Source organism: Filicampus tigris, chromosome 8 (assembly GCF_054856515.1).
Source record: "Filicampus tigris isolate MCC_2025a chromosome 8, RoL_Ftig_1.0, whole genome shotgun sequence".
Classification (NCBI taxonomy): Eukaryota; Metazoa; Chordata; class Actinopteri; order Syngnathiformes; family Syngnathidae; genus Filicampus; species Filicampus tigris.
The window spans coordinates 3,023,045-3,041,641 of record NC_141224.1 but is presented as its reverse complement, the minus strand read 5'-3'; the positions used below and the strand labels follow the sequence as shown (position 1 = coordinate 3,041,641).

Sequence of the window (18,597 nt, the reverse complement as noted above, 5' to 3'; positions counted from 1 at the left end):
AAAAGTACTCGTAGTATATCAAAAACACATATTATTAATAAACGGTCATTACAAAGGCAATTTTAAAAGAATGATGTCATAATTGTTTTCAAGCCTTTACTTCTTTAGCAAAGCTATTATTTTCAAGAAAAAATATGTCTTTCTCGTCTCCTCCTGAACGTCCTTCCTGTCTGTCGTCCTCGTGCGCAGGCGTCCTCAGCGTGTCCATCCAAGAGCCTCCACCTGCCGCCGCCGCCGCCGCTCCTCCTCCTCCTCCTCCCCCTCCTCGTTCCATCCCGTCTTTCTCCTCCTCCTCTCTGTTCGCGCCCCCGCCGTCGGAACGCTGGGCCGCCGACAGGTCGCCAGCCCGGGCCTCGGCGCCCAATCGGAACGCTCGCATCCCGCCTCGCACCGACCTGCCGCTGGACACGCAGCCGCCGTTCGTGTGGAGGAGGGGCTCGCTGACGTCGTGCTCCGCCTCCTGTGGCAAAGGTCAGACGCCCGCACCTCATGTCGACTAGCGGGCCAACGCCTCAAAGCAGATGTCGTAGAAGGAAGATGCTAGCGCCGCGGCGCCTTGAGATGCGAGTCACCCGACCGTTGAGATTTTCACGATAGCCATCGTTTGGACGATTCTTTTTTTTTTTTTTTTTCTTTTGCCTTGCGAACTTAAAAACTTGAGATGCGAGCGCCGTGTGGTGGCAGTGAATTCAAATCGCCTCGCTCCACAATAAGCAGCGCTTTGGCATATAGCACTGCTCTTCAAAAAAAGAGGCTTGAAGCTGTCTAATACACTCCCAGCTGACGGGTAGTTGAGAAAAAACACATGATGTATTGACCGTATCAATCAATCAGGCTTTCTTTATAGAGCGCTTTTCATACCCAAGAATGCAACTCAAGTACTTCACATGATTAAAATCCGCCCACCACCCACAAGGGCGCAACCAGACACAAGATCAAAGACAGCAAAGAAGGAGCGGAGGACGCAGCACTGCGCCGGGCTAAAACAAACACTTGCATCCGCTAGTTTAATGCTAGTTTAATAGGAAACACGTACATAGCCCTTCATATTTGAACATAAACAGTACAGCAACACATAGAGACTTTCTTTATAATAGTACTCGCTCTCATATATTATTTATCCTCTGCGAAGAGCTGAGATAGTAAGTGTACTATACTGTAAAACATCCATGTACAATGTCTGCATTTGTCTGTCTTTTACCGCCTCAAGGTGGCCAAGGCGAGCACAGAAAATGTGAACAAAACTGTTGAATTCTTTTAAATTCTATTTATGTTTTTATGTCATGACTGCACGTTTTTAAGAAGTCCGACATTTAGGAGGATCATCAGTCCTCATTCAAAATGCACATTACAACAACGCTGTTTTGGGTGAGGGAAAGGCTCTGATGGATGAATGGCATGATTTGAGATAAGAATGCTTTGAGTTGCGAGTGTGGTCACGGAACGACGTTGTTTCCTATGTCAAGGCGGCACTGGATTCAAAACAGCCCAGCTCACGTCGAGCGTCAAACTGATTCGTTTGAAATCATGTGCTGTGTCTCCCTCGTGTGGCTGCCTTGTGCAAGTACAAGTACGCGTCTCACACTCGCTTTCCTCCCACAGGGCATCAATATCGAGAGATCATCTGCATTGATCGCCACACAAATGAGGAAGTGCCCGAGAGGAAATGCAACTCTGCCACTAAACCGGTACCGGATGAGGAGCCTTGCAATACGCACGCCTGTCCGCCATTGTGAGCAAAGATGCACACGCACCCACGCACAATGTTAATGTTTAATGTTGTGTGACTGTTGGAGTCGAGTTGCGTGTTAGTGACGCCGGCGCGTTTGGTCTTTCTCCCCGCGTGGTGCGATCAGCTGGGAGGCGAGCGCCTGGTCGGAGTGCAGCGTGTCGTGCGGGCCCGGCGCGCAGCAGCGCCAGCTGCAGTGCCGGCAGAGTTTTGGCAACCGCTCCACCATGGTCCACCCCCAGCGCTGCGCCGGACTGGTCCCGCCCGAGTCCACGCAGGCCTGCCGGCTGCAGCTCTGCTCCCACTGGGAGGTCGGCTCCGACTGGAGCACGGTAACGTACCCCAAAAAAAGATTATATACACATTCACCTACCCCAAAAAAGAAATACAAATCCACCGCTTCGGCCGCGGCGCTCTTGGAAGGAAAATGTCACCGTTTTGCCTTGGATTCAATTAGTGCAGCACTTCATCAGCTGTAATTGGGGGAACGTACGTGGGGGGTTAAATGTTTCAATTAGACCATCACGCAGAAAAGAACTTCTTTGATCCCACAGCAGGGAATGTATTTATTACAATAATGCAAAAAGAAGAAAAACAACCCAAAAAGTCAATAGAGACAAAAAAAAACGACAAATAAAATAGCTGAAGAATAATTGAGAAATACTTTACAGGGTAACGCACTGGGCATATTGCATTTTATTAGGCTGTTGGCTCACTATATGAGCCAATAGAACGAGATGAATTATTCCAGGCAATCATCCATAAAACGAATGATCAATTATAAGTGTCGCTAAGTACTTGTACATCAAGTACATGACAGTCATGCAGGATTATCATGACGCATGTTGCGGGGCTAGGATTGAAAAAAAAAAATCCTGTCAATTATAACCTAATTATTCATTATTCATAACGTAAATAAAAAATTAAAAAAACATATTTTGAAATTTAAAAATGGAACCCTCTCCAAAAAAAAGCTTGGAAATAAAGCTAAGTAATATACTGTACATGATGTAAAAATATTACAGATGAAAATGGGACTAAATTATTTTCTAATCCATACATAATTGATAGCCTGTACGTATAACATATTCTTTTAAGTGTGAGTAGAGTATTAAAGTATTCTATGGTATATTTGTTTCGATACAGTACAGTGTTTCACTTTACATGATTCTTTCATATGCGATTGGCTGGTATAGGTCACATGGTGCCTAGCATGATGCATACTGTGTGGAAAGGGTCACGCAAAAATATCTGTATGTATCTAATCATCTCTAGTTGAAATTTGTCATTTTGTTTTTGTCACATTCCATCAATGGAATGCTGCGCCATTGCTGTGCTCACCTTGCCTGACCACCGGGTGGCAGTACAGGACAAATAAACAGCTGCACTTTTCATTGAGGCCTTGTTCGGAATCCCACGAGGCAATCCCGCCTCCATGCAACAGCCAATCGTGTTGTGAAAATCCTGCCTCGACCTCAAGTGGGATTCATAAAGCTTCTTTGAGTTAGTCGTCTACACGGAGGATAAAGAATGTATGACTGAGGCGTGAAGAGTGAGTCGGGTCACTCCTATTTCAAGGCGTCACTGTGTTTAATTCTGCTTTGTTCATTGCATGCGTGCGCGTGTGCGTCCAGTGCTCGGTGGACTGCGGCGTGGGCAAGAGGACGAGGAGCGTGCGTTGCGTGAGCGACCAAGGCAGCGTGGTGAACGACGTGGAGTGCAGCTCGCGGGCTCGGCCGCTGGGCAGCGAGGAGTGCAACATGGGCCCGTGCGTCACCAACTGGTACTCGTCCGCTTGGTCCGCCTCTGTGAGTGTCCCGCTAGCCGCCGCCCGCGAGGCCTCCAAATGCTGCTGGGTAACGCGCCGTCCGCTCCGCTTGTCCCAAGTGCTCGGCGCGCTGCGGGCCCGGCGTGCAGAAGCGGGAGGTGGTGTGCCTGACCCGAGGAGGAGCGCGAGAGGGCGAGGGAGCCGGCGCCTGCGTCGGCGAGAAGCCGGCCGAGCTCAAAGCTTGCAACGGGGGTCCCTGCGTGCCCGTCGCCAGTTGGTACAGCAGCCCGTGGACGCAGGTAACAATGCCAAAGCGCCGTCGTCTGTTGAATTCATCGAGCGTAATTCAAGGAGACATTTGACGCATTGCTTTTCACAATTCAAAAGTTCTCGCTAGGGGTTGAACGACTTGGGGGTTAGGATCCGGGCCAACCCGTGAAGAGCAAAAATCTGCCTGTACTAGTTGATGGCATTGGGGGAAAAAAAAACTACTGCAAAAACTGTTTTTCCATATGTCTGTCCTGTACTGCCCCCTGGTGGCGAAGACAAGCAAGAAAGTGTGACAAAAACCTTTTATGTCCAAGTCACTTTTTTTTTTTTTCGAGCGCATCACATTATTGAGAGGTTTTCATTGTTTTTTGTTTTTAAGTTTGACCTCTAAAAGATTGCGCAATACACATTTTGCCATGTGTTGACAATGACATTGATTGGCTATGACTTTTCGGGGAATGAAAAAAAATCCACTTGTTTTTCAACCTAACCCTTAAATCATAAATATTACTATATCTTTTATTATTATTATGAAATTCTGATGTGCCACAGAAAAAATGAAGGCAGATTTAGCATCAGCACAAAAAAAAAAAAATCACCTAGAAAAGTTTACTTCCATCTCTGATTACAAATTAATAATAATAATAATAATAATAGTATAAATGTGTTGAGAAATATTATCGGAGAACGTGAAAGGTAGCAATATGGATGTGGGTGCGAGAGTACTCCAGAGACCTACTATTTGATTACAACCAATCAAAATGTCCCCTTTAAATCTCTTCTGCACTGTTCAGACTTTCTGCATGAATTTTGCATTCTGAGCAAGTGACGTTTGGTGTTCCAGTGCAACGTCCGATGCGGGAACGGAACCCAGCGCCGGGACGTCATTTGCGTCCAGAAGACGGGCAACGATTTCGCGGCCGTGCCCTCGGCCGAATGCGCTCACATGGACAAACCGGCCGGCGTGCAGGAGTGCGAGATGGGCGATTGCCCGCCGCGCTGGTTCACCACCGAGTGGAGCGCGGTGAGACGCAAAACACGCTCACGGGACGCCACGGGGGCCGCTCGCACTGTCGCCAACGTGCTTTGCTTTGTCGTTGCCGTCAGTGCTCTCGCTCGTGCGGGAAAGGCCTCCAGATGAGGGAGGTCCGCTGTCTGACTGCGGACAAGAGGCACAGCCACAATTGCGACGCCGACATCAAGCCTGAACAGGAACAGAGCTGCAACACCATCCCATGCAGTCCGCAAGTCACAGGTTGGACCGCGCGCACAGCCGCACGCGTCTGCACACAACGCTCACTCACATTTAGCCATCGTTGTTTGGAAATAGAACTGGGGTGAAAAACTTCAAAGCTGGAGGGGCGAACAATATACAAGATATTTCGTTTTTCATCATACAAAGTACACTTTAGTCAATTTTAGGGGTTTGTAGAAAATGAATTAAAATAAACATTTTTGTTGTTTTTTTTTTTTTTTTTCAAAATGATTTTTAATATTGTTTGTTTTGATTAATGAAGGGGCCACTCGCAGGCCGCCAGTTGTCCATCCATGAAATAAAGGGAACATGATAGTGAAAAGCTTTTTCAGAGCAAATCCACTGCAGACCTGCTTCTCGCCAGAAGAGGTCACTATAACTGACTCGGAAAGAAAAGAACCCGTTTTCCTAACAATGAGTTCAAGATGTTGAGTGCCTCACAAAAGCCGCACTCCCATCACCACCATTCGGGCTTTCGGTGTTTTTACTTGTAAATAGTGGTTTGGACTTTTTGCTTTAATCGATTCCACCTGTGCTATATTTTGACCACGCCAGTGGTTTTTGAGCAGGTTAAAAAGAACCCAACAGCATATTTCTGAATACCCCCCCCCCCTCCCCTTTTTTTGTTTTTGAACCACAGACGAGAACTGCAGGGACAGACGGCACAACTGCGTGATGGTGGTGCAGGCCAGGCTGTGCGTCTACGCCTACTACAAGACGGCGTGCTGCGCCTCGTGCACGCACAACGCAGCGCTGCGTGCCAAGAGACACTGACGGACCAGTCGCAGGCAGGCCGCCCCCCCCCCCCGAGTGCAGCAAGTTCAAGTTCCACAACCCCCCCCTCCTTCTCCACGGACAGCCCAGAGTAGATCATTCACCTGTTGTCAATAACATTTAGTGCTTTGGTCTTGAGTTGCGGCAAAAAGGCGTGAAAGCCGCCGCTTCTCTCTGCACTCACTTGTTAGGTGGCCGTATTTCGCCCGTCTTGCGTCAGCCCAAGCGCACAGGCCACATAGGAGCACGTGATTTCTGCTCATTTTTTGAAAGCGCGCTGCTCACAGAGTATGAAATTGTTTTCAAGCAGCTGTTTTTGTTGTTTGTTTTAAAAAATCCTCCTTACCTTAAACAGACAGCAATTGATACGTACCTCCAAGTCCAAGGGCTCAACTTTTGATGACGGTGGGTCCTAATTTTTTTTTTTTATCACACAAGGCTCTCTGCGCGCATTTGCCAATTTGGCTGACCGGTCCCCGCCTAACTGTGCTCCTTGGGAATGCGTCCAGCGGGAGTGACATTTTGGTGCTAGAAAGTCGGTCTAAATGTATGCTTGCTCAGGCCATGTCTAAATACTGGCGGTGAATTTGATCGGTGCAGACAGATTCTGAGCTATGTATGTCAGACATATTTCATTCCGAAATATGGGAACAGTGGACATCAAACCCTCTGAATTGTTGTATTATTTTTTTAAAATCATCCCACTGGGTGGCACAGCTACGGAGGGGGCACACATACGATCGGCTCGGGTGGGAGGGATGCAAGCGCTCACTTCACAGCGCAGACGTGCTTCCGCAAGTGAAAGGAGCCACTTTGGTTCAAGTCCGCTGTGACCGCTCCCACAGCGGCGCAGCCCTCCCTCTCGCAGTGCTGCCATCTTGCACTTGTATGCAAAATTACCAGCATTGGCTCTAACCCGCCTTTGCGCAGAGGCAAGGCACGCGCCGCGCCGGTTTTACGCCGGTCACGAAAATAGAGGCCCAGAAGGACAACTGAAAAAATGTGCATCGTGCAGGGCATAATGGAGCGTTTCTACTTTTTGTATTTGTCCACACTGCAGCCTCTCTACGGTCAAAAAGCCAAGGTTTTCTGTTGTATTTGTTTGCCAAAAATATTCCCTTTAAGTGCCCTTTTTCGCAAAAAAAGAGAAACCAAAGGAGGCAGTGAATGACCAAATATGTTTGAGGGTAACCATGCAAAAAGTCCCATGTGGTCCCACGGCAAAGGTGATGTCACTCGGCTCGGTTTCGATCAAGCCAATTCTCGTCGTGGTTATTCGCCGTGTCCGATTCCAACAACAGTCCACACTTCACAAAAGTGTCATTATGCGAGTGATTCGAGACATCCTCGTCCCGCCTAGTCGTGACAGTAAATATTGAGCACAATGTGATGATCAACTGTATATACTGGATGTGTGTGAGGACCCTCATGGTTTAAGCGCCCCCCCCCCCCCCACACTTTTTTTTGTTTACCTCTCACAGCACAAAATCAGCACACACACTCCCCCTTGTAAGGTGAGGGATCTGTATATTATGTATGTTTTTCATGTGGATAAGATGTGTTGAACATAGTAGGCGCTTATATTTTTTAACTGAGTATAGTTGTTGTTGTTGTTGTTGTCGTAGACTGAATCGATTCACATCTAACTGGCATGTACCCAACTTGATGAAGAGAATCCCGATGCTTTTCTGTTCATTCGTGTGCTTCCAAATCTTGTCTCCCTTGTAGTGACTTTTGATATATGAAAAAAAAAAAAGGATAGTAATTTATCTGTATCAAAGAACATGTACCAGTAATTTATTTTTTGGCTGTGTTTCTCTCTCTAGCAACCACCAGATGTTTATTATAAACGCACCTTTTGTTCTTGTACGCACGCACACACACACACACACACACACACAACTCATAGTACACAAAAACATCACGACAAATTTACTATCCCAACGCTAAGCGAACTCAATAAAACTGAAACAACGGATGAATGGAAAATTGTGTTCATTCTCAGAGGGAAAAAAAAAAGGGAAGTTACCGTCAGTAGGTGGCGCCATTGAGTCATATGTTACCATTCATCAGCGTTTCTCAAGCTTATCTAGGAAAATAAGGCAAGTTAGCTAAACCCCCATTGAATGGGCAATTTACTCCTTGCTGAACCGAACATGTTTTTGGAATGTGGGCTAGAGACCTCGCAAACCTCACCTCGGAGGATTCGCATGAACCTCTCACTTGTGAGCCACGTGCTGCCCATAAAATGCCTTGTTCTATTTGAAGCTAAAATTGTTCCCGAAGCTCCCACTTTAAGAAGCGCTGATCGATTGTTTTGTCAACGTGCCGCCTGCCTGCAGGACTTCTCGTGCTCTCGGTTGATCCGAACTGCAGCTGGACTCTTTTCTTTCTTCTCAATCCGAGCAACCTGCTGGACTTGCCACTCAACACAAATTCCTTGCAAAGGGAGACACAGGGCCAAGTAGACCAAGGTGGGCTCATCTGCTTCGCGTCTCGTGTCTTCCACTTCTTCATTCTGAATTGCTCATGTCAAATATGATCGAGGCTCCGATGCATTTTGTCGACGGACTGCATTTGCACCAGCAAAATAACACCTCCCACGTGTTTTAAATAATAAAGGGTTGCTCGGAAAAAAAAATGCTAAGAAACCCTTTATTCAAAAACATAAGCTTGCTTGAAAACTTGAAACTGAACCTATAACTAAGCTGAATTGATTAATAACCTAACTTAAGACCACACCCCCACCTTCACTTGACAAATGTTCACTTTGGGCGCCAAGCGCCTCTGCTTGTTCATTTAATAACAAAAGGATTCCTGTCTCACTTTATCGCAGGCCCGCTTTCCCAAATATAAACTCGGGAGCTAAAATGGGCTGCGGGTCATTTTTTATTGGGTCGTCGATCGTCACAGTAAAAATGATGCGCGCGACTTTATTGATTACCGAGCAGCCGACTGCCGACGCCATTTCACGTCAAAGGGCTTGTTTGTGCCAGTAAATTCATGTCGGCCGTGACGTTTACTTCCATTACTTTGATCTATGTTATATTTTGGTCAGGCTGTGAGCCTAATCTGGGTCTTGAGCTGAAAACGTGTGGGCATGGCCCGCTCTCAGGTTTTTGGAGCACTTCCTATTCTGTTTCTGGCATCTTCGTTGTTGCAAAAGAAAAAAAAAATGCATTTGAAAGTTCCTAACTTGGGGCGAGTACGTCTTCCTCACAGTTCTGGACCTGCTTCCCTTGAATTGATTGAGGTGACTGCTGACAATTGTTATCCGCTCATAGTCGGCCAAATGTTTAGCAAGTCATCAGACGGATGGCGCTTCACAGTGCGGATGGACAATGACCCCAAGCATACTGTGAAAGCAGCCCAAACGTTTTTGATTAAAGCGAATAAGTGGGACGTTAAGTAATGGCCAAGCCAATCACCTGACCTGAATCCTATCGAGCATGCATTTCGCTTGCCGACAACAAACTAACAGCCCGGGAGTGAAGACAGTTGCAGTCGAGGCCTGGCAGAGCATCAGCAGGGCTGAAATCCAGCGTCTGCTGAGGTCGTGCAGTGTTCCACTAATGAAGGATTTGCAATCAATTCCAAAGTTGGATTAATGAGTGCTCGTTTGTCCTATTATTTTTTGGGGTCCCTGAAATATCAAGAGTTGTCCTGACCTCAAATGTGATGTTCGCCGTCCAAGTTGCAAACAATCGCCCACTTTACTGGAAGATCTTCAACCGATGATGACTCAGCAGTTTTGTCCCGCTTTTCCTGTGCAGTCACATGGTGCCACCTAGCAGCCCCCCCCCCATTAGCGTCCTTGTAGTAGTGCGTGCATGCCTTCTTCGTGTTGACTCTTGGCCGCGTGGGAAGATTCCACAGCTCCGGTGGCGTGCGGCCTTCCCCGCTTGCATGCGGGCAACGTCCTCAAGGCGCTTGGTGCGGGGATTTGCGTGCCTTTGCCCGGTGCCGCCAGATGCCCCCGGTGTGGTGAGATACATGCGAGTGTGTGTGTGTGTGTGTGTGTGTGTGTGTGTGTGTGCACTGTGTATATGTGGCAAGGTTGCTTGCTCACAGAGGGTACGAGGCATGGCAGGCAGATGGTGACCTTTAGGTTTCGTCAATTACCCTGAACCCTGCGACTTGCTTTTTCCCCCCTTCTTCTTCTTCTTCTTTGAAACCAACACGCGCGCATGCGTCAGGTTAGCTGGGCTAACGTGGCCTTGCTCCCATTGAGTGAAACAGCACAACTGAGTGAAAAGTAGGCCAACTCCTTCCACCATCCACCTCCTCCCCTTCCGTCATTACTCGGAGTGGGCGTGAGCGTGATTTCGCTCTCCGGCGTGAGCGGCAGCTGTAGCCGGTCGTTGCGTCTGGGGCGCGCATCGGAAGCGTACATATAGCGCCCCCCCCCCCCCCCCCCGGCCCCCTTCCTCCACCTCCAATCCGCCTCACGCCTATGTTGCTTTATTCATCTGAATGTAGTGATAGATAGATGTGTAGTACAGTTATTTGTAAAATTAGTCGGAAGTATATTATTGCCAATAGTATATAATGGTGTTGATAGATTGTAACACATTAATCTGTGAAACATTTGCTGGTATGTATAATATGTAATTCAAGACAGATGTAAATGTATTAATGATAGTCTCATTTCAACGACGAGTGCAAATTGAGAAGTATAAATTTGGATAATAGTGTAACACTGGATAGTATACACATTACAATGACAATCAAGAATAAAGAGCACTGTGGAAGGCCTGGTCCACCATTAGAGTTGTAATTTGCTCATTCGTCCTATAAATTCAGTTTATACAAGTCATAGTGACTGTTGTGAAAAATCCTTACAAAAATAAAGATAGTGATGACTTTTGTACAGTATTGTAACTAGAGCAACGGTGGCGTTTAGAGCCAAAGAGATGAGTATTGTGCCCATGTCCCTTTTTCATGTCCCTGGCAAAATATTTTGACAGCAGTCCCGGAACACCTCGACTAGGATTCTTGTCTAAAAGTGGGTCGCGGGGTGGCGGTAGTTATGAATCGCTGTTCTAAGCTTTTACATTGTCACCAAGACCCAAGATTGTCGTTGTTCGTATGATCGTACTTTGTTGTTTCACACAGAAATAGTCGTACGAAAGGGAGCGTCTAGTTTCAGCACCAAGGCCAGGGCTCCAGGCAAGAACAATAGGCGTCCACACCAAGGGAACGTCTACAAATGCAAACTCGGAAATTTAAGTAAGATATCTTCCAAAAATATATAATTGGTATTACTTGGATGGAAATGTAACAGTATTTTGTTTTTCGCTTTTATTGGTGGGAATTAAGCATTACAAAGAGCCGCGGTGCGTGTATTTCGTGTAAAGGTGTGTGCAATTTGTGGACGGTTCCCGGAGCTACGTCACGATGAGGGGGTGGGGCAGCTGGAGGGAGAGCGAAGACACCACACGAGGATGTGAAAGCGAAGCGAAGGCAGGCAGGCAGGCAGGCAGGCAGGCAGGCAGGCAGCCGTCGGACGGGGAGACGCAAACGGACACCCCAGCCACAAATTTTCACCCTCAACAACAACAAAAAAGAACCGAAGCAGAACTGCTCGGAACAGTCACGACGAGCCTTGACAAAGGAGGAGACAGAAGCCCTCTTCTTCTTCTTTTTTTGTCCTCTTTTCTTTTCTTTTCACGAGCAGCAATTAAGCCTTTGCGCCCGCCATTTAGTTTGTCAGCACGTCGTCAAAGTGAAAACAAGCTAGCTCCAGGAAGTCGGCGCTTTTGCTTTTATTTAGCTTCCCCCCCCCCCCCCCCTCCCATTCTCTTGACTTCTTGTCAAGTGTTTGCCACTTTATACCATTAGTTGCCCAGAATAGGGTTCCTCTGGGATTATTTATTTATTTTGTAAAGAGACAACTTGTCGTATCCGAGGAGGAGGAGGCACAAAGAGGAGAGGAGAGAAGAGGAGAGGAGAGCAGAGCAAGCACCTCACAGAGGAAGACGACCACACGAGCAGCCCTCTTTTTTGGCTGTGTGACAAGCTTCACCTGCAAGAGGTAAGACTTGAAACCTGGCTTTTCCCTCCATCGTGTGTGTGTGTGTGTGTGTGTGTGTATTAGAAGGGAGGGTGGGGGGCGGACAAAGAGCAAAGGCAGAACCCCCCGCCCCCCTATGACATCCGTGTTGTAACCTCCAGCTGCCTAAACAAAGAAGCCCGTCCGATGCAATCATGTTGTTCTCCTTTCTGCACTTGTAGGCATCCCCACGGCTGCTTTCTCCCAAAAAAGGTAAAACACGCACGCGCACGCTTGCCACCTTGTCTCATCGCCCCCCCCCCCCCATTCATGTTCTTTTGATCGAAGGGAAACAGTGCCATTATTGTTTTTTGATTGGCTCATTAAAAATTTGCATAATTGTTCAGCAGAAGCTGTGCTCGGGCTCTTTGTCATAAGGCGCACAACTCGCACACAATCGCGACTCAGTCGTGTGCATTTTCAAGATCCAGCGAGATATTTCATGACTATTTACAAAACATTTCAGCACTAAAAACCTGCGCCTCAAAATAAAACGTGCTAGATAATGAAACCTTTTGAGATATTTCTGCACATGTTTTTATAAGCCAAAGTGTCCAACCTTGAAAAAAAATAAGATTTCCTTTTTGAGTACATGCTAAAGCTAGTGGCAATGTAGGCAATGAATAACCCCCCCCCCCCCCCCCAAAAAAAATCTCTTCTTTGTAATCGATGGCAGGACAGGACTCCAGCAAGAGGCTCAGCATACAGCCTTGGGAGGGGGGTGGGTGGGGGGCGCTCCGGCGTTGAAGTGCGGTCGCCCCAAGCCCACAAAGGAAAGGCCAAAAGTCTGAACGTGAGGCAGATGTTCGAGCCGCTAATTCACCGTCCAAAGTAATCACAAAGTTGTCTGCGATCCTTGGAGAGCACATTTTGAGGGACAGTCATTGACTTTTTTGACTTTATCACAGCGTTGCCCAAATATCCAGTCGGGACCAACATTGAGTCACTTTTCCTAGAGGCAATGAAGTCGAGCAGTAGAAAAAAAAAAAAAAAACAGTCTCTACTCTGTTGGAGATGACAGGTGAAAAGTCTTAATGTGATAGCGTCACTTATTTCAGTGGTTCTGGAACATTTGACACTAAATAGCACCTCAAGAAATCATCGTGACAACGTTAGAATACAGCAGCCGCAATTTTTAGCCCTTAAAAGTAGTGTACGTCTCTTTTTTAATGTTAACAGTTTGAACGTTAACACTGCGCTTATTGTTAGGGGGAAAAAAATGCACTTTTACAGTACAAAAGTATTTTACAGCTATGTTAGAAGTTTACTTGTGTGAATATTTAAAAACGAGCCGTTCTGAAAGATTAAATGTCCTGTATTTAAAAGTGAAATACACCTGGACTGAATGTTTTGAACTTGAAAACTTGAAAAAAAATTGAATTTTCATTTGAACTCCTTCACTACCAAAAACGTTTTTATATGTCTTTTCACATTCAATCCTAGGAACTTATTTATGTTTTTTCAATTTTTTTTTTTTTTTTTTAAACGTTTGGGTAAAAGAGGGTCTGAAAATGTCTGGCAGTGATTAATATGTTTGATTGTGTTCCACGTTTTAAAAGTTTTACATTTTATTAATTCAGTGATTCTTTTGCGTCCAAGTTGTGCTACACATGCAAACATTTGAGAATCACTCTTATTTCTTTCAGCATTTTATGACATTTTTTTTTTTTTTTTTTTAAAGCGCCTTCATCATGTCGGAATTTTTTGGGCTGCAACACGCCCCCCCCCCCCCCCCCCCCCCCAGCTTGACTTTGGACACCCACGAGACAGGTCATAACTTCCCATCTTTTCCATCATTTAGATCCATCAAGCGCCGGCCGCTCCGCCGCTGCTCGCCCCCCCCACCCCCTCCCCTCCCACGACCCCCCCGAACCCCCACCCCCACCCCACCCCGCTCCGTCCCGATGAAGGAGGCCGACGCCATCAAGCTGTTTGTGGGGCAGATTCCTCGGAATCTGGAGGAGAAGGACCTCAAGCCCATCTTTGAGCAGTTTGGCAAAATCTACGAGCTCACCGTCATAAAGGACAAATACACCGGCATGCACAAAGGTGAGTGCCGCACATGCCGTCGTACTGCCGGATAGATGTCGCCATGGAAACGGTCACTCCTCCTTTCGCTTCCTGCGCGGCTTGACAGCGAGAAAACACTCGGCAGACTCTTATGTAAAGATGCCAAGTCCAAGTTGAATCCAAATAGACGCTAGGCAAACTTGAGATGAACTGTGGAAAATACACACTGGCAGAGGGGCTCGATCGCGTGTGCGCACGCGTGGACTGTGTGTACGCGCGCGCGCGCGCGTGTGTGCGTGTGTGTTATGAAGCAGATTAGGCTGTATGCGCCAATCAGTGTAATGGGCCTGTAAGCCTGTGTGATACAAGAGGAAGAATCTGCTGTTTTCCGAATCCTCTCGGCCACAGTAAGCTCCTCTTAAAAGCCATGAGATGGACCGTAAGATGCTGGCGTGTGTGTGTGTGTGTGCGCGCGCGTGTCTTGTCTCTTGTTAACATACAGAGGAAGCTCCGAAGTGGAACAAGTTACGTTTCGTTTTTTTTAATATTACGCGTACAGACTCAAATCAGGCACTGACTTTTGAGTCCAAGGAGCATTCGACATCTTCCCTCAATGCCAAACATGGACTCAAAACGCACCACAGCAGTCGCACAAGATCCGAATCAAAGTTGTAATTTTCATCACAAAAAGCTGCTCAGTACTGCAAGTGGGTACCAAACTATAACAAGTCACGAGGGCTAGGTGATATGTCCTTAAAATAAAATCTCAAATACCCCCCCCCCAAAAAAAAAAATTTCCATCCATTTTCTCCCTTGATATATTTTCATCAAACATTTTCCATTTTTGACAATTTAACATCAATGAATGAATTAACAAAAACATTTCTGCTGGGTTGATGAATTACGTAAAAACAAAACTGCGGCTGAACATTAGATGAATACAAATTGCTGCTTTTGAACCAAAGTCCGTGAAAATGTGAACCGAGTCCTGGCGCCCGCTTACATCGTCTTTCGTTTCGGCACACTTTGCAGCCAACTGTTGTCTGACGCTGCAAATGTGATCCAATTCCAAATAACTGACACCCCCGCACCCATCAAATAACGATTTATCGATTCAAACGTTACATTTACGACTACGATTTTCAAAGTAGAAGCACATGTCGGATTTTGATTGACATAATCAATCGGCTTTCAGGAAGGCTCCAGAAATCAGAATCTTAACTGCTGAGATGCTGAAATCGGAGGTTTTGGACAAGTTACCGATTAATTGATGACCAAAATAGTTGTGATTAATCTATAAAATTTTGCACCTGTAATGCTAGAAAAAAAAGTTGTGCGAGTTATTTGACGGTAACTTCCACGGGATCCTTTCGTTCACTAAGTTCACTCTTAGCCCGAGCGAGTTTGCCGCCGCCGTCTAAAATGGGGTCTCGTGCCGTTTTGACCGAGCCATCTGGCCGGCCTGTTCGGGCGCATTCCACTGTGTGGCTTCCACTGTCGTCCGTGACGTGCCCCGCCTCACCCCACCCCTCATCCCAATCATGGCGTCTCGTCTTCCTTTTTTCCGTCAGCCTGTTACCGGGATGCTAACCTGCTGCTAATCTTGTTGTCTTAGTGCTGGTGACAGGTGTAGTAAACGGCTCCGGCCAGCCTCCCTCACACACACAGACGCAGGTACAGCCCATAGGCAAGCAGCGGGTGCGGGGGGGGCGGGGGGTTGTCAGGGCGGGGCGGGGTCTCGTGTATTTGGAGTGATCGTGAGGCATGCCCAGTGGTTGGTCTATGCGGCCGGCGTAGACGTGAGTGAGTGCGCGGCGCCGGCGAGGCCTTGTTAGCCCCCCCCCGCGCCCCCCCCCGCGCACACGTCTGCGGTGCTGTGGTGTGTGCTGACTCGTGCCGTGCCGTGCCGTTCTCAACTGTGACGTGCCGTGGAGTGTCCTCTGCTCTCAAGTGCATCATCATGCTGTTCTTAGGTATCGTTGCAGTGCATGAATATTCATATCTGTAAACCTCTCGCCCCCCCCGCCCCCCACTCTCTCGCACAATCATTCTTGGCAGCTGACAAGTCATCAGGGAGGGAAAATCAGTAGGAGTCATTCAATGATTTCAAATGGTGGCCTCCTATGTACTCTATGTGTGTAGTGAAGGAGGAGGTTTTTTTGGGGGGGGGGGGGGGGGGGGGGGTACAGAGACTCCAATAGAGAGTGATGAATATTTGAGCCTCCCCCTGAGCCACTATACATCCCCTCCCCTCCCTTCTGGCTGCTCACTGGTTGTCTCCTGTGACAGGATGTGCTTTTCTGACGTACTGCGCGAGGGAGTCTGCACTGAAAGCCCAGAGCGCCCTTCACGAGCAGAAAACGCTACCGGGGGTAAGTGCGCCTCGCGCTGGCCGCTCTTCATGCCTGCGCGCTACAAACTTGGGACAGCTCCGGTTGTCTTCCTAGTCAATAAGAAGAAGAAGCTCCCCGAGTGTTGGGAAGCTGTTCCGACGCAGTCATTAGGAACTTCCTGGTTAATGATGCAAAAACTGCACAAGGAGTTAATCCGTGCAACAGTTTGGGTTGGGAATTGTAACTGTGTAACTCACTATAGAGTTTTAAAAAAAAAAAAAAAATGGATGAATGCAAGATGATGAAACAGTGGTACACATAATGCAAAATTGTCTGTGGATGTGTGCGGGTATGTGTACGTACCAAAATCTGGCAACTGGAATCCTTCTCGGTCAGCTTCTAATTTGTCCAAAAAATTCCCATCGGACGATGCATTTGGGTTCCGATATCTTTTTGGTGCTGTCATTTTGAAGAGTGGCTGTGTGCAGTTGGACATATAGAAAGTAACTCTCCAAAAGAGATGGGATCATTAAAAAAAAAAAAAAAAAAAAAATGAAAGTGCATTAACTTAATGCCAAAACACCTTGGAAATTGCCACTAATGTTATGATTAGACTTTTGGAACGCCAATCAGTGAATTAAAAAACCAAACAAAGAGAAAGCGATCACCGATCCAATCAGAAGATGGGCCGGCCTATCTGATCTATTGAAACAACTTGTTTCTTCCCTGTACAGTGGAACCGCCGCTATTCGTCGGGATTGGGAGCAACCCGGCCCACAAATTCGCCACAATTCGCATGTAATTGATGCCAATTGAAATGCTTTGGGGGGAAAAAAGTAGCACTTAAACCCTAAAAATTCTCCCAAAAATGCTTATAAACATTCAGTACACGGAAAATCCTTCAAAACTTTGAAATTATAAATTGAGAAACCTTGGATTATAAATGATGCAGCACAGAACATTCCTGGAGTGAACGAGTGTGTCCTTGCAGTCATGTCCTATTTTGCGGCTCCGATCAATGATGTCATTGATTGATCGACAAATCTTGATATTACGACCGATTTTGATCACGCGCAAAATATCCTGAGAATCTGAAATCTGATGTGCACAATTCAAAGTTCAACAACAACTTTCAACAATTCAACTGTCAAAATAGATGCCACTCATTTGAGAATGGATTAGCCGCCGATTTATCGATTGCGCCTCTGACTATGTTGCACTCCGTTTCTGCGTGAAAACGGCGCCCTCGACGCCGTGTGCTCGTTGAAGTTGAGCCGCCATTGATAAGCGCGTGACCATCGCCGTCTCCATGCGGCCGCCGCTCTGCGTCCGTCGCTCCATCTCGGCCGCTAGCCGGCGGTGATAGCCGCCGCCTGGAGAGCGTGTGTAATGAATGCGGCCCTTCCCCTTTGTCTCGCTCGCCCGCTCGCTCCCTGGTGAGGGATGACGCGGCCGAGCACGCCGTTCATTATGGATGGAGCTCGGTGACTGTCTCATACGCTGTACTTCTCTGTCACTCCCTCGACGCCCTCCCCCCTCGCTGTTCTCTCTGACCTGATTTCCCGAGCGCTTAAAAAGGGATTTTACGCTAACTGTTTGAAAGAGTTTGCATTATTTTAACCTCGTTTTTTTTTGTTTTTTTTTTTCGGGGCTCCCGGCGCTGCGAGCGCGATGTGGAAAGCAGAGAGAGGTGACGTGGAAATCACGTGGCGTTCTCCTCCCTTATCGCAAGCTATTTGCGGCACTTACAGGAGAGAATGGCCGACGTGCATTTCGGATCCCCGAGCTGCCCTCAATCTCATTTTGGCCGCGTCGTTCCGCCGCTGATCACAGTTTGGCTTCCCGCAACTTCTCCGCTGGCAAGCGTGCTGATAAGATCTCGCTGGCAAAGTGGTTGGAGCGGCAATTGAAACGCTTTCGTAGGGGGGAGGGGGCAATATTCACGTGTACAATGTCATCCCTGCTTATTGTACTGCTCCAAATGTCAAATACCTGTCATTTCGAAAATAGGCAATTCATCCGTGCAGTTTCTTGCCCGCACTCACATCTATGGGCAGTTTAGTCCTAGATTTGCGATGCGGGAGTACTCCAAGCGGTACTCGGAGCTATGAGGCAAATGCGCCACCCGCTAATCCATCCTCCTCCCCGAAATATGCCAAGTAAATGAGTCACCGCAGCGCCAGCCGGGAAGAAAGAGTGCGTCAAAGACTGAGACTGTCCAAAGTTTGGGACCACACCACACTTAGTAAATAAAAGAAGCTCAAGTGCCGGCTACAAAGTACAACCTGCTTAAGTGGCACAACTGCTAGAAAGTAAACGTTGTGAGCTCATGCAATATAGCCGCCGTCCAGCAGTATTTAGAACAAATTGAAATCCCGTCACCTGTGCTCAAGGATGGACGCTGTC

At 47.3% G+C, this 18,597-nt stretch overlaps 2 protein-coding genes across 4 annotated transcripts in view; both read left to right on the top strand.

Annotated features, from left to right (window-relative positions):
- The window catches only part of adamtsl4 (ADAMTS-like 4), a 42,674-nt gene extending 34,900 nt beyond the window's left edge, over positions 1-7,774 (top strand). The window contains exons 10-17 of the mRNA XM_086038696.1: positions 190-471; positions 1,603-1,732; positions 1,857-2,061; positions 3,364-3,537; positions 3,617-3,796; positions 4,612-4,791; positions 4,875-5,022; positions 5,663-7,774. Of these exons, the coding sequence (XP_085894822.1) occupies positions 190-471; positions 1,603-1,732; positions 1,857-2,061; positions 3,364-3,537; positions 3,617-3,796; positions 4,612-4,791; positions 4,875-5,022; positions 5,663-5,796 (1,433 nt within the window). The 3' untranslated portion in view covers positions 5,797-7,774. The remainder of the gene's footprint in view (positions 1-189; positions 472-1,602; positions 1,733-1,856; positions 2,062-3,363; positions 3,538-3,616; positions 3,797-4,611; positions 4,792-4,874; positions 5,023-5,662) is intronic.
- Positions 7,775-11,220: 3,446 nt separating this feature from the next.
- Positions 11,221-18,597, top strand: part of LOC147143016 (CUGBP Elav-like family member 3) — a 35,548-nt gene continuing 28,171 nt past the window's right edge. Inside the window, exons 1-4 of one of the 3 annotated variants that reach the window (XM_086037448.1) lie at positions 11,221-11,830; positions 12,031-12,061; positions 13,650-13,897; positions 16,148-16,230. In XM_086037448.1, the coding sequence (XP_085893574.1) occupies positions 13,753-13,897; positions 16,148-16,230 (228 nt within the window). In that variant the 5' untranslated portion in view covers positions 11,221-11,830; positions 12,031-12,061; positions 13,650-13,752. Of the gene's footprint in view, positions 11,831-12,030; positions 12,062-13,649; positions 13,898-15,473; positions 15,533-16,147; positions 16,231-18,597 lie in introns of those variants that run through there. The other 2 variants (XM_086037449.1, XM_086037451.1) reach the window with 2 other exon arrangements.